At 41.1% G+C, this 15,546-nt stretch overlaps 1 protein-coding gene across 7 annotated transcripts in view; it reads right to left on the bottom strand.

Annotated features, from left to right (window-relative positions):
* Window positions 1–1,557: 1,557 nt before the first annotated feature.
* The window catches only part of Atp8a1 (ATPase phospholipid transporting 8A1), a 224,799-nt gene continuing 210,810 nt past the window's right edge, over window positions 1,558–15,546 (bottom strand). For all 7 annotated transcript variants that reach the window (XM_036201199.1, XM_036201202.1, XM_036201198.1 and 4 more), the window contains 4 exons: window positions 13,115–13,203; window positions 12,358–12,450; window positions 5,166–5,257; window positions 1,558–3,858 (listed from right to left, as the gene is read on the bottom strand). In XM_036201199.1, the coding sequence (XP_036057092.1) occupies window positions 3,761–3,858; window positions 5,166–5,257; window positions 12,358–12,450; window positions 13,115–13,203 (372 nt within the window). In that variant the 3' untranslated portion in view covers window positions 1,558–3,760. The remainder of the gene's footprint in view (window positions 3,859–5,165; window positions 5,258–12,357; window positions 12,451–13,114; window positions 13,204–15,546) is intronic.

Genomic DNA, 15,546 nt, shown 5'->3' with positions numbered 1-15,546 from the left:
TAAGTTTTGATTAGGCTATGATAAAGTTTTATAGGACAGAAATAAATATCGAGATTTTTTTTTACAAGAGCCATGCATTTGCGTGGGTCACTTTAAATATTAGTTCATGCAAACCATAAACTTACCAAACAAAACAAAACAAAAAACAAACACGCACAAAACCAAAAAACCCCACCAGCTGTTCTTCTACAGAAAATAAGTCAATACAAAACATGGACAGCATTTATTTTTTTTCTTCAAAACTCAACTTACATTCCATTTTAATAGCTGTTGAAGGTTAATTAAAACACAGCAAAGTATAACTAAGTTTCACAAGTGTTTTATTTTAATGTGAGAAAAATCAGGTTATGTTCAAGAGGCATCCAGAAACACTCATCATTAAAAAGCATTTATGAGGCACGGAGCCCCGTGGCGTTACTGTAAGCAATGGACAAAAGGGATTCCACATACCTGGTCACCATAGTGTGGATGAATGGGACGTTTTCTTGATAAAGTTTGTAGTTTCCTATTTAGACTAAAGATTCATTTCATGAAACAAGTTTTAAGACCTGGAACCATCAAAAACCAACCGCGTGATGAACAGGTGGCTTTGTAATCACCACACACTGTTTTCAGAGGCTATCTCTATTGTTCTCTGGCTAGCATGCGTTTTCTGAAAGGACATTTTTCAATGACAGCTTATGAGGGTGACACCAAGTATAGAACAAATTAACCTGTAACTATCATCCCAGCTATCAGGGATATGGAGTGGAAAAATTACAATAAATAATTAAATGCTGAGACTACATGCTGATCATTTCTAGAATTCACTTTGCCTGTTGGGAAGAAAAAGGACTACTGATTCTCTTTAATGACAGGCAAGATGAGCAGATACTGCCAAAGCATGGCTCCCTGCTTTGGCAGTATCTGCTCATCTTGCCTGTGTGAGAAAGCTTTCCAGTAAGTTCTCTTTGCTGCTGATGCCATCTCACACAGAGCGTGGAGAGGAGTGCCAGCCAAGAAGCCCACTTATCATGTTAAATTTCCCATGTTCCTGAGAACACTGCTTTCCTGCCAATTCCTTCTACAATACAGCATCTTTCAAGGGGCCAGACACCAATGTAGTTTTACATGTATATCTAACACGGAGAGAAAGTCCATGCTGTATACTACTGTGTACATTCCACCATGAAGAAGGAAGAAACTCCCAGCTTTTCGATACTAAAGTAATGAGGCTTTTCTGCTATAAATAGTATTTTCTGGATTGTAAACATTACAGAGCAGTCATGTCAGCACTTACTAGAGTCCCTAAAGAGGAGTTTCAAATGGGAGTTCCATATTGTTTATTTTAGAAAAAACAGGTTTAAAGTCACTTTGGCTGCCATGATTCAAATCCCGGTAAAACCACAAACCTTTCCCTGCAGCTAACAAAGGTTAGAAACAAAGGTATCACAAACCCACTGCAATAGCAATTCTCTAGTTCAAGTTTTACCCAAGCGGCCTCTCTCTGCACTATCCCCAACCCAAGAAACAGGGAGACTGACTTCATGTCCACCGTTCAAACACAGGATCCAGGGATGACAAGGTATAAAGAGCTTCATTTCAGGCTATGATGCATACTGATTAACCACGAGTATTTTCCCATGGAGGTGTTCCATCAAAATAATTCATGATTCAAGACAAAAAGAAGACTTTACATTTTCATGCGGAGGTCATAAGATTCCATTCTCATCCACAACGTTCTGATGTGAGGCATCTGGAGACAGACGCCTCTACTAGAGAGGGCAAAGGGAAGCCATTCTTGGGGAATCACTCATTTCTGTGGTGTGGCCTCAACTGTCGCCACCAGGAGGCTGAGGAAAACCCACTCGCCAGATTGAGTTGGTAGAAGGTTAAAGTCTACAGCCTCCCAATTTGAAAGATCACCTTCGAGTCTGTGTGTGCAGTTCTGCTGGATGTTTTGATTTGTGGATTGCTTAATCTAAGCTCCATCAGGACAGGTTTGAGATGTGGAGTATGTCCACTCTGCTCCCTTCAGAATTCTGTGGGAGTTTAGGACCTCTCATTTGTAGGGTAACTAGCTACAAATTTAGAGGAGGAAGAAACACAGTCTAATTTTAAATCCAGACTGAGAGAAAGAGGGAAAACAATGTAAATGACGAAATGGGGGGTAATTTGGAAGCTCCCTCTTCTCAAAGCTAGTCTTTGCACACGTTTAAAGGTCCCTATTTTGCTGGTAACCCACTTAAAGGCAAACAGGCTTTTGGATAAAAGGCAGAAGAGTTCATTTCGATCTCTGAAGTGTATCTGAAAACTAGAACTCCCTTTTTATCTTTTAAGATGAAAAATATGCTGTAAAAACTGTAGAAAACAGGGTGTGGTTCTTAAATAGCCCCTTCACCACTTATTGTTGGTAGCAAAATAGGCATTTTTCAGGAGATTTCATGGAAATGCCAAAACTAATGAGAATGAACATATATTTGAAAACGTATCAGTGAGCCCCACTCATGATGAGAAGTATTCATTGACTGGAAGGTTTACTGGAGTAATATAGCTATTTCCTTAAAAGGAGGGAAATGTGCTACTTATCTGTCTCGTGTCAATAAGTAGTACGTGCTCACTTTGGGAATTGTTGGCCAAGTGAACTGTGGAATAATTTTCAGGCTGAAGCATACGGGTAGTCACCATCACACCAACTGTGCTACATATATCATCTCCAGTGGGAACACACACATCGAGTACCAAACAGAACACAGGACAAAAGCCGAGCCTAGGCACATGACAAAAAGCCCATGCATTATCTGATGGATTATCCCAAACATCGACACAGAAGCTTTGGAAATCTCACATAAATACATAAGCATAATTTTCTTATTAGGGAAAACAAAAATTGAAGACCCTGTGACGTCACTCAATACACAGGAGAAGCCCGATCTCTAGGAGCTTCTAAAGGAGTCTAAAGTTCATCAGAAATGACAGACAACAGAGTTAAGAAAGAAATCAGTGTTGTAACAACGGTCACACGGACAGGTCTCTCTGATGGGACAAATAAAGGGAACAATCGATGGAGAAGCAGTTGTAAGGCCGAAGGTGCGACATCACAGATTTTAGTAGCAAATGCCTGGACATATTCAATTTTTGCAAGTCGCGCTCACATTTGTAAAGTCAAGCATGCAGATCGGACAGCAGTACTGCGAGGGAACTCTCTTTTAAATTTCTGGGCAGTTGACTACTGAATGAGAAACACGCACTGAACGTCTTTGGCAAACATTGAGCAAGACACTTTATTGACACAAACACTTATTAATGCCTTGTTTAGAAGTGTTCAGTAGAGTGAGTCAAGAATGCTGGTTTGTTTCAGCATATCCTGAAATCTAAGTCTAGATATCAAGAGTCCCTTCTCTTAACACCATTTCGGAGTTGTTTTTTTAAATGGTTGATTGACTGGTCGTTGAGCCAATGAACTGAGAGTTACAACCCCAGAGGGATGGCTTGTGAACACTGACCTGTCCCCCATTTTGAGAAAGCGCTCAGGCAAGACACAAGGTCATTTCCAATACCGGTTTACAAAGCCTTAGCAGGTTCTTAGAACATCTGAGGGCAATGGTGTTAAAGTAATCGCATAGTGCTTATGTCCATGAAATCCGTCTGGGAGATGAGCTCGGATCCACTTTTCTCCCCATGGGCCAGACTGGGATTGGTCAGCAGATTGCAGTGATGACCTCAGATTGGGACAGCTCTCCTCAGAGACACAGCAGGGCCTGTTGCTTAGGCCTCCTTATCACCACTCATCCGGCCTCTGTTTCGTGGTATCATAGGCTCTAATCACTTCAGACTGTGAGACGATGCCGTTTTCATCTTGAGAGAAAGCGTAGCCGTCTGTAAGTAACAAAACAGAAATCACTGGATGAGCTCACTGGAAATTACCGTTAGTTCTGAGTGCTCGTGGTCAGCCTGGGAGAAATGGTACATATCTCCCATCTTCAGGAGCAAGGGGCGCTCATTTTGAGCTTCTGAAAAATTCAGCAGTCAGAAAGGGAGAGTTGGGAGGACCAGAGATTGCCAGTGTGGAGCCTCTAAATTCTGCTTTCCATCTGACTAGGCAGAAGCTGTCCATTCTCTTAGTCCTGGGATCCACACAGCAAGTCGACTCCCTCCGTTTTTGCTTTCCCATGACTGGAAGGCTCTCAGAGTCTGATCATGGCATTGGCTACGTTTTCAGGTAGGTGCCGTGTGAGTGAGAAGGTTGGAGAGAGTTGGATATGTAGGTGAACAGAGGAATGTATTAATGAGCTTGACTAAATTATTCTACCATGATTGAGCACACAGATGAAAATACCACCTTATACTCTCTACATAGATAAATGATCATTTGTTAATAAATGGCATTTAGGAGGAGGAGACTAACACACAGAATTGCTAGTGGTGAAGGAGAGGCTTGCTTTCTTTAGGTAACATTCTCTTTGGTTCCCAGCACACACACACACACACACACACACACACACACACACACACACACACACAATTACATTACCTCAGTGATGTTTACATGGTCTGAGGGGGTGTGGGGATAGGAGATAACCCCTAGAGGGATCACATCTTTGGAAAAGGCCCTTGACATATAAAGACCAAAAGCACTATACATGAGCATATATAAAGGGAAATAAATTACATGTGGAAACACAAAATAAAAGATATATTACCAACACCAGTAAATTTACTACAGGGCTGTATATATTATGTTCCCTTTCAGGTCCTTGAAATGTTAAGAGGGTGAGATATCCAATAATTTCTCCCAACTCTAAATATGCATAAATATTTTTGAAGGGGAAAACATATGTTTCCTTGCATCACATGAAAGCTGAAAAGACCCTTGCGAAGTTATTCAAGGAGAAAAGAAAACAACATAGAGGCGGCGTCTCCGAGTTAAGATTTACCCACTGTTTCTTTTTAAGATTTAAGGCCACAAGGAATGTGGAGATGGCAGCATTTTAAAATTTGCTATTAACTGGGAGATGGTGTAGCCCATGGGTTTGTTAACCAACCATTTGTTTTTATATGCCATGCTGCAAAATGTTAAACCATTCATTTTAAATGGCTAAAGATGGTGGGAATTCAACGCACTGCTCTGATGAGTGCTGGGGTCCACAGCGCGCAGAGAATTGACTCAAAACTCCAATACTCACGGAGCAGGTTCTGTTGTAGGGACTCAGAGCGGTACAGGTTGACATGGTTCTTCTTAAAGACATTCTTGAGCAGCTGTGCCCTCTCGGTGAGGCTGTGGAGCAGGCACAGAAGTGTGAAACACACTGTCAACTCAGGGAGCCAGGTTCTCTGCAGGACTACCAGCAGAGTTAGACCGAACAAAAGCCGGAGAATCGGCAGTTGGATCTAATTCCTTTTTATTCTATTTTCCCAGCTAGCAAAGAGATCTTAAGTATTTCCCCCATAGCTACAGAGGAGTTTTATCTTTAATGATGATCTAGGCAAACTAAGATTTCTTTACCCAGCACCATAATATCTAAATCAAATGGAAATACAGAATATATTCAACACAAGTAGTAAAATGTTACCAAATCATCTAAAAACCGTGATGGACTCAGGCGGATTCTAAGTACAGAACAGTTGGATTTTAAATACAGCTATCTTACCCATAGTATGTCTTGCTTACACTTTGACATACTCTGATATAAAATGATCGTTTTAGTTATACTAAAAAAAAAATACAAAGGGTAAAATATTATCCTTTGTAATTAGAAAAATTCCATTACCATTCTAATCTGGTTTAAGTATGTCAGTGTCATTTAAAAATATGAAATGTTTTTAGAAAATAATTATTCTAGAGAAAGCAAGAAGGAGACAAAAATCCATAAACGCTTAGTCTGACCTCCGCAGCGAGGTCTCCAGAATGAATCACGGGACTTGTGCAGACTACGCGGTGAGAAATACTGCACGGCCCTCGACTGCACAGCGGAGTTCCCCACACAACAGGAAACCGAACATTTGTCGGATAGAGGAATCGAGCAATTTGGAGACACGCTTACACACCTCCTCCGTCTTACCAATTGTGCTGTTTCCCTCGTGGCTGATTATTCAATGTTCTTTGATAGCAAAACAACAGTCAGTGTGGGAGGAAGGAAGGTGTCTGTGCTGGAGTGACTGGCCACGCAAGTGTGCTCTAGCAATTGGAAGGACATTGACTAAAAAAAAAAATTCCTATCTTGTTTTTTCCTCACCATGCAAGCTTCAGTTAAACTGCTGTAAATTATGCTAGTTCTATGTTTTGCCATTTTTTTTGCGAAAGCCTAAAATGGAATGATCTTTATCATATACACATACACACACACAAAATGATCCTCTTCATTGTATAAATGAATTACATAGACATTTAGGCAAAGATTGGAGGAAAATATTTAGAAATGTTGACATTTGTATTAATCTCTCACATAGTTTTTGAAGCCTAGGGATGTGAGCTCGGGCTTACTAGACATATTTTATTGTCACTGGGAATTAGCTGCATTAAAAGGAGATGACGAATCCATGGAACTCTGGAGCAGCAGCGCAGATCTTTGGAAGCCTTGTTTCTGCCACACACAGAGGAAAAGGGGTCATCTCTTTCAAGTCACTCTTCCCACCCTCCCTGTTAAGCAATCCAACCCTCCAGACTGAGACCCTAAGGACACTAAAATGGGTAACTCCTCTGGGGAAGCTGAGAGCGTGAGCCTCGGACCTTGTGATTTGGTTAGCAGAGCACTATGGACAGGGCATCTGGCAGTCTCTGGTGTTGGGAGCTGAAATGATTCCAGAAGGCTGGAGGAGGGCAAAGGAGCTTCCTTGCAGCTTCTTTCCCAAATCCACTTTCTAGGTTTCAGGCTGACCTTCCAAAATGCATCATACTTGAATATCACAATACCGATATATGAAGAAATCTAGGGATGGACTTTATCTTCGATATTTCAGCAACTGAAATACACAGGGTGATGCTTTCCCCATCCCCATTTACTTATTTATTTTTTTGAGCACTGAGACTCTCTTGGAAACTTAGCACATCCATCAGGAAAGGGTATAGACTCTGGAGTCTGTCTTTGAGTAGATTTTGAGTCTGCTACTTATTAGCTGGGTCACTGTAGACAAACCTTCCTTGGTCATCTCACTTATAATGGGAGGACAATACACAACTCTCTGGCAGACAGGCAGGGTTTAGCAGCTTGTCAGCATAGTGATTGACACTTAGGAAGCATTCAACAAATGCTGGTCCCTCTCACTCCTATCCCCCAGATCCCAGGGATTCTACTAGAAAAGGTACTTTGTAAGGATCACTTTTGATGCCTTGATTTGTACTTAACCTTGGCTCGGTGAGAGAGAACTACTGCTATACACAAGTTTTAATTCCCGATGCCCCCATTCTACCTCGCTGCTAAGAAAACAACTACGTTTTTGTGGCTCTGTTCTTTCCTGGGTGACTGTTTTCTGCCTCCTCCAGAATATAAATGCCATCTACAGGAGGGTGCTTCCTAAATTAGAAGTGACGGGGAGTTGATTTCTCTGGCCTTATTCTGCCCTTGGGAAATAATTTATTATTTCAAAATGGATGCACTTTGATGCCACCCATATTTAAGGAGGACTAGGATTACTATCAGGCCCCACTGTAAAATATGTGGATAACATGGTAACATCAATAAGTATACGAAAGGTTTCATGTTTTGTTTTGTTTTGTTTTGTTTTGCAGAAAAATCTTAACTCAGTGTGACAGAAAAGAGAGAGAAAAGGACCAAGGCACAGCCTTCCTAAAACCACATCTATTGCAGTTCTTCGGTAGTAGTTTCTCTTAATCTTGTAGGGTCTTTTATTTACATACCGAGATATGAGATATGCAAATTCCAAGTTTGTTTAATGCAATCACACAGTAACTACTATTTAAATACTGTTGCTTTATTTCCAGCTCATCACAATGTTGGAACTCGGGTATTCAGCTGAGGTGAATGAAAAGATGCTAAGTTTAAAAATAGGATTTCTTTTAGAGACACTAGACTATGTTATTGGCTAAAACCCATATACAGTCAAGGAATGTGTTATGTTAAAGGAATCCTGGGCACCTTTGAAGGGTGGTAAAGTGGCATGTATTGGTTTAGTGCGCTGGGTAGTGTTTATCAACTTGACATAAACCTAGACGTACTCAAGGAGAGTGAATCCCGGTCCGGAACTGCTGCCAATAGAATGGCCTGCGGGCAAGTCTGTGGGGATATTTTCTTGATTTCTAATTAATGTGGGAGGGCTCAGCCCACCGTGGGCTAGAGCCTGAGCTGGTGTAATGCCATCCCTGAGCTGTTGGGCCTGGACTGTGTAAGAAATACAGCTGAGAAAGCCAGAGGAAGCCAATCAGTAGGTGGCATTCCTCCACGGTCTCTGGGTTAAGTTTTCTGCGGCCAGTTTCAGCCTTGGCTTCCCTGTGTAATGAACAGTAATGTGTAGGCTGCAATAAACCTTTTATTCTACAAGTTGCTTTTGGTCAGTGTTTTTATCACAGTGATAAAAAGCACACTAGGAGAGCTGGCAAACTGTTTTGTTTGGCTCGCTGGAACGAATGTTCCGAAAGTTAACAAGCATTTAATCATGATGAAAGGGTTAATGCACAGCGCGGTGAGATAGCAGGGCTGCTGGGAGAATGAACCACAGCCTAATCTCTGTCTAGAGGGAGGGACGACTACGTGGCTTTTCACCCTGGTGATGAGTAGGCTGAAGAAAAGCATTTCCTTTCAAAAAAGTTTTTAGACTTTATTGAAAAAAAAAATTAGCTTGTGCATGTGTTTTGTGTTGTATTTTTGGTGCAGATACCACTACAGTGAACATTATTTGTTAGTGGAGTTGTGTACATGTGTGATATGAACATGTGGAGAACTGATGGGGAGTCTTTTTGATCACTCTCTCTCTTTACCTTTTGAGACAGGATGTGTGGACCAGATGCTCATTGCTTGGCAAATGACTGGCCCAACAGATGAGCTTTGGGGACCTGCTGGTCTCTTTCCTTAGAGTGCTGTGGCTACAGGCCTGCTAGACCATCCTTGGCTTTTAATGTGGGTTCTACAGATCTGAACTCAGGCCCTCAAGAGTCAAAAGCAGGTACTAGACTGACAAGCCATCTTCCTAACCTCAGAAGAGCTTTTCTAGAGGCTTCTTTATTGCCCACAGAGTATGCGCGCTGTCAGATTGACATAAAGACCGTAGTGAAAACTGGGACATATAATTTCATTTGTTAGTTCCAGGACAACACCAAAACTACTTTCCATTAAGAAAAAAGTATTGAGAGGCTGGGAGCAAATTCCATCATGGTCTTCCATGCGAGTGTATCACCTGCCACCCTAAGTTTCCTAATCTTTTCTCTATGCTGAGACCAAGGGGCACACAGTGGTGATGGACAGGCCGGTGAAGCCTGACATGAAGATGCTGAGCTCAGAACTGTTAGGAAACGGCTCTGTTGGCTAATGTCCACAGATGAATATCCAACTGTGAGTTGCACTATTAATCTGCACATAATATACATGGATTCCTTCACACATACTCCAGCAATATCTAAGAATCTCTGTCCCCAAGGAGACCACAGTTCCCATAATCCTTTATCACCCCTCTCCCCCCTTTTTGGGTGTGTGCCTACTTGGGTACCCATGAAGGGATGAGACCATTAGCGTCACTCTCCACCTGATTCCGTACAGACAGGGTCTCTCACTGAATCTGGAAATAGGCTGACTCTAATAACCCCAACCATCTTCAGCCTCCCCTAGCCCCCAAAGTGCTGGGGTTACAGGCATGGATGGCCATGCCCAGCTTTTTATATGCTGCTGGAGACTTGAACTCAAGTCCTAACGCTTGCATGGTAAATGCTCTTCTCCACTAAGCCATCTTCCAGCCCTTGTCTCTGGCGTTTGAATTCACATTTTCTGGTTCGGGTTGTTTGGTAGGTGTTAAGATGTCACCTGCAAACGTTTAGTTGAGTAGGACAGTCTTCCTGTCCTGCTGCTGCCCTCTCTACCTCTTCTGCATTGCCCCTCTGGAGCTGCTCTGTGGCAGGAAGCCACTACTCTCTTCCTGGTCACCAGCCTTGGGATTGCCAGTGAGCAGCAAGAATGCAGGTATGGGCCGGTCCAGGGACTTGGTGGTAGTAGTTTGTCAATTTACCTAACTCATTCCTGAGGAGAGCAGAACAAATATTTTAAAAGTCAAGTGAGCTGGGTAAGCTGCAGGAAGGGCGGGGGGATATTATCTGAAGTATTTCTTCTTCTTCTTTTTTTTTTTTTTTGGTTTTTCGAGGCAGGGTTTCTCTGTGTAGCTTTGAGCCTTTCCCTGGAACTCACTTGGTAGCCCAGGCTGGCCTTGATTGAACTCACAGAGATCCGCCTGCCTCTGCCTCCCAAGTGCTGGGATTAAAGGCGTGCGCCACCACCGCCCGGCTGAAGTATTTCTAACAGAGAAATCAGTGGTTATAAGGGTATAATCCATTTCTTGGTGGCTTAGATTCACCCATTGATTTTTAAAGCTGTATTTATTTTATGTGTATTAGTGTTTGGTCTGCATGTATGTACGTGCACCACATTTGTACTTGGTGTCCTTGGCAGTGACTGGAGAGGGTGTTAGAATCCCCGGAACTAGATTTACCCATGGTTATGAACCACCCTGTGGGTGCTGGGAGCCCAAACCAGGTCCTGTCCAAGAGCAACAAGTGCTCTTAACCCCTAAGCCCTCTTTTCAGCCCCCACGATTTACTGTTTATTCAATGGAAGGGGTTACACACTGCAGACTCCTGGGATATGGTCTTAAGATATGGAGACCATCACGCCAGTCCTAGCTGACCAGGAATTGTCAGTCACTGCTGAACGACACAGGAGGAGGCTAATGCAGGTTTCCCCAACATACCTGCAGATATGAGACGTAGACTTGAAGGACAAAACCAGCTTCGCCAGTGGCCTTTCCCTAGTAACTCTTACTACACGGCTTTATTTGGTTTTGCGAGGTTAGAACGTTTTGCTATCCTTTGTATCACGGAAAGAAACAGAGAGAAAACAGAGAGGGAATACTGGTCCCAGGTCACAGGAAAGGTGCTTTTGTACGATGAACCCCATGATGCAGAATCATGATTGGGAGCAGGACCTCTTCAATCAGCTGGCCTGGGCTCAGGGCTGAACAACGTTAGGGACTCAGTTTCTGTCTCCTGGGTTGCTGTCTGCTTCAGTGAGGCAGTGTATACAGATTACAAGTGAGGTGCCCGGATGACAGAGAGTACTCAAGAAATGCTGGGCCTGTTATGTTCAAAACACAGGTTCACACCAGTGCTTCAAAGGCTGCCAATGAGAGGCAGTCCGAATGGGGGGCAGGGCTGTGGCTTCACCTCTCACTCTGACATCTATTCCATTCTGTCCAACTGAATGAAAATGCTGAAGCCAGACTGGGGTGAATTACTGCAGGCCCAAACATTTCCTATAGACTTTAGCCAAAACCTTTGGTCTGGTTAGCAGGATGAAAGAAAAAAAATTGAGTGAATTCCCAGGGCTATCTTTATAGTTATATTTTTATTGTAGATGTCTTTTAATTGTTTTTCTTTTAATAATGCTTTGTGCATCTAGTGGATTTATTTAGCTGACTAGCCTATGTGTTTGGAGGATGTGGTGGTAAGGAAAACGGCCTGGAAAGTGTAACTCACTCTTTGGATGACCTGAATTTAGATTGGTTCTTAAGAACACACCGAGCTAGAAATGCAAGCAGGGGAGTTCACCATACATTAGACCATGATTTTGAGTACATTACCTTTAAAAAATTATTGCTACTGTTTCAAAATAAAGATTCTCTTTCTTTTTAAGAATTTCAATACAACTATTTGTAAATATCACTTACTTAAATGCTTATTAAGTGCTCGGCACTGTGCTACATATTTTAGAGTATATCTTTCAATTCCTTATTTTGTCTTTAGAGACAAGGTCTTAATATGCAACGGGGGCTGGCCTGAAATTCCTTACCCAGCTAAGGCTGGCCCCAAACCTATGATCGACTGTGTCAGCCACCTAAGTGCTGTGATTACAGGTCTATGTCATCCCGCTTCTGTTATGTTATTCAATCCTGACAACCACTTGAAAGGAGGTAGATGAGCCCCATTTTATTGATGAAAAAAATTGAGGCTCAGTTGCATTAAGAAATTCGTTTAAAACAGAAAGCTATTTAGTGATGATAGATCTGGTTTGAATCCATACCTCTATGATTCCAGAATCTGTCAATAACACCACCAGTCCCAAATTAGATGATAAATGCAAGTCTTACAGCTTATTTCCAGTCGTGAGCAAGAGAAAAATGTAAAATTCTCTGAGGAAAGAACATATTCAATTTTCCCTTTACCTTTTTCCAAGTACGACTGCCCCTGGGTCTTGAGATTTCGCCTCGAGCTCCTGAACTTCATCCACTAATGTTTTAAAGGCAGTCCTCTTGATACTGCAGGGAGAAAAGGATTTGCATGGAAATTCTCCTGCAAAGACTTTTACAGATGTGGACATGTGGCTTACTGTCAAGCCCTTGGCAAGCACAGCAGCAACCAGGGACAAACAGAGTTTCAACAAATCAAAAAAGCTAGGGCACTTTTATTTAGTAATATAGGGACAGTAGTCATCACAATTGAGATTTACAAATACTATGAGTTACTCAATAACTATATTATTAACTTTAGTAACTATACTGTAGGATGGACATCATTTTAAAACGTTAACTATTAAGAAAAATGGTAAAGTTTTTGTTCCTTTTATATGCTATATATGTTTAGAACCAGAGAAGCAAGGAATTTCTTTTCATAGCTCCTAAAAAACATGTTTGGAGCTAAAATCTTTTTTCCTTTCGATTTTAAGGCCTTGTAGATGATTTCTAAAAACATATTTCCTGATGTAATTTTCTCCAATCCAACAAATACACATGTCTTTGATGTCACCTGCTGTTAACCACTTGGCCCTCTAAACTAGTTTTCTCATTGAATCATGCCTTTCTTTTTAAAACTAATCATCATCACTGGTTCCGATCTGCAAATTCTACATTTGAGAACTACGGGAATTGGAGAGGTGATATTCATGTATGTTTTTGGGCACACAGCCAAATGTCACATACTTACACTTTGCACAGCACATCCAGAAGTAAGGATGCCACAGGAACGGAGAGCAAGCCCATCCAAAAGACTCCAGAGCTGAAGAGCATGGCTGCCTGTGGAAATCATCACACATTCTCAACACTTCCATAGAACCAAGAGGGACACCATTCACTCTGAGTTTCTTAAGACAACGTAAGTAAGGTAGCTTAAATATCATTTTATAAGACAGTACTCTGAACTCAAACTCATACTTGGAATTAAAAGCCATATTTATTTAAACTAGCATTTAAACACTAGTTTTTTTTTTTTGTCAAGTAGCTGATAGAGAAGTTTTAATCATGCATCAAATCTTTTCATATATACATATGGATTTTGTAAAATTATTGTGCTCCATGATATAAAGTGTAAATTTTGATCTTTTGTAACGGCACCAATATCAATCTTTCTGAGGAAATAAAATATACTTTGGATATAAATGAAATAATAGAGCATGGAAAATAATTCATATCTAGAAACCAAATCTAATAATCCTTGCACATGAAAATGGGCTATACACTTATCACACTGCAGGCCATTAAAAATCATCCAGATACATTATGACTATGGTGCAATCAAATTAAGATATCTATGAAAGTAACGACTTGATTATTCTGAGCCACTGAATAGACCTCATCTTAATTTTGGTTCAGTGATTCACATAAATTTTATCAGTACACATCTATGATTGCTAAAGTCAAACCAAATACCTAGTATGTGAAATAAAGGTATGCTAAAACTAACTTCAAATTATTCCATTGTATTAAGTCTTAAATTGAGTATCAATGTCTTTCATACTGTAAAACAAAACATTTCTGCGATTTTAGAAAAGTAATAAATTCTATTAGTTATTTGTGATTAAAATAAAATATCGTCAGAGTTAGATCACACAGTTTTTAAAAAGACTAGTTTGTACAGTAAAAGATATGTTTTTTGTTTCCCTTCGCGTAGATTTGTTTCTCAAGGGCAAGCCTGATGTACCCATTTAGTTTGTAAATATACTATTAGAATTCTAGGACACAGGAGTCAACCATCCCTATACACTTTATATTCTGCTAAAAATTATACAGGAAGGGTTCTTCTTTTCAAAACTTGAATTCGGGAATTAAAAAGGACCTAGAGTTTAATTCTAGGTAGATTCACAATCCTGCAGAGTTCTAGTCAATCCACCCTCTTCACATATTTTAAAGCATGTCTTGGACCCACTATTCATTTTGACTCTCAAGGACCCACTATTCATTTTGACTCTCAAAGGGGCACCAGGAACTACTCCCATCTTTTCCCTACTGGAACACAGTCTGCCACTCAAGGATACTAAGATGTTTTTTTTTTTTTTCTTTCTGGACATCTCTGCACATTTAAAACATATATATGCATGTTTTTATTTTAAATACATATAATCTCATAAAATAGAATTTGCCACATGGGCTCTGAGGAACAGCCTCCATATTCTAGACACCAACAAGTGAAAAATGTGCCCATAAAAGTCACTTTATTTAATAAGCAAAACATGATCTGGGACTTGTTTGCTGACATCCTCAATAGTGAAAACCAACAGCAACTGTGTACTAGGAAATGCCTATCAACTCCCCGGCTTTTGTTACCATTCATGGACGCTTTCTAGTGAGGTAACAGCTATTAGAAAACAAAAAACAAACCAAGAACCCTTGCCCATCTTTTCCTTTCTGGGGGAGAAAAGGTAAGGTGAGACACTAAGTCATAGAACCAAAAACATGTTTCCCTGGCTTACTTTTAATGTATTTTAATGGGGGGCAAGAAAAGAAAGACTCCTTCTCGCCTTTGGCAAACCGGGTATTCACCTCGAGCTAAATGTCTCAGCTGACAAGCAAACCTTGGCTCCCGCAGGCTGCTAATTCTGAGCATTGTCATGCTAATGACCAAGGGGGGTAACTACAGCCTACCATTCAGCTAGGGCCTTGGGCTTTACAAATGAACAACAGGAATTGAGGGGAAAAAACTTTTTCTGAGTCATATCTGAAAGCCTGTCAGATTTTTTTTTTTCTTTTGTAGCGTTAATCCAAACCTAAAAGATTTAAAGCCGACATTCCCGTTTAAGACAGAGAGTCTCTTTGTATTTTTTTTTTTTTTTTTTGTATGAAGAGGAGGGGGAAAAATGAATCCCACAGAGGTATTTCCTTCCTTTCTGTACAAGAAAGCTCCCCTCCCTCGGTGGAAGCCAGTTTGTCTCTAACTTTTCACACCTCTCCAATCTCAGGCAGGTCAGCTGGGAAAAGGCAAGCCGTGTGCAGACAATGGCGCTTATGGAGCGTCTGTTAGGAATTGATCTGGGGCTCCCTCTGAGAGGAGTTTGCAAATGGTCCTGAACGTGGGAGATTGGGGGGCAGTGCCAAGTGTCCCTTGTCGTCTTCCAGGTCCTGTGAAACCAAATGGAATCTGCC

Source organism: Onychomys torridus, chromosome 10 (genome assembly GCF_903995425.1).
Source record: "Onychomys torridus chromosome 10, mOncTor1.1, whole genome shotgun sequence".
Classification (NCBI taxonomy): Eukaryota; Metazoa; Chordata; class Mammalia; order Rodentia; family Cricetidae; genus Onychomys; species Onychomys torridus.
The sequence above is the reverse complement of the archived record's forward strand: the minus strand, read 5'-3'. Positions and strand labels throughout refer to the sequence as shown.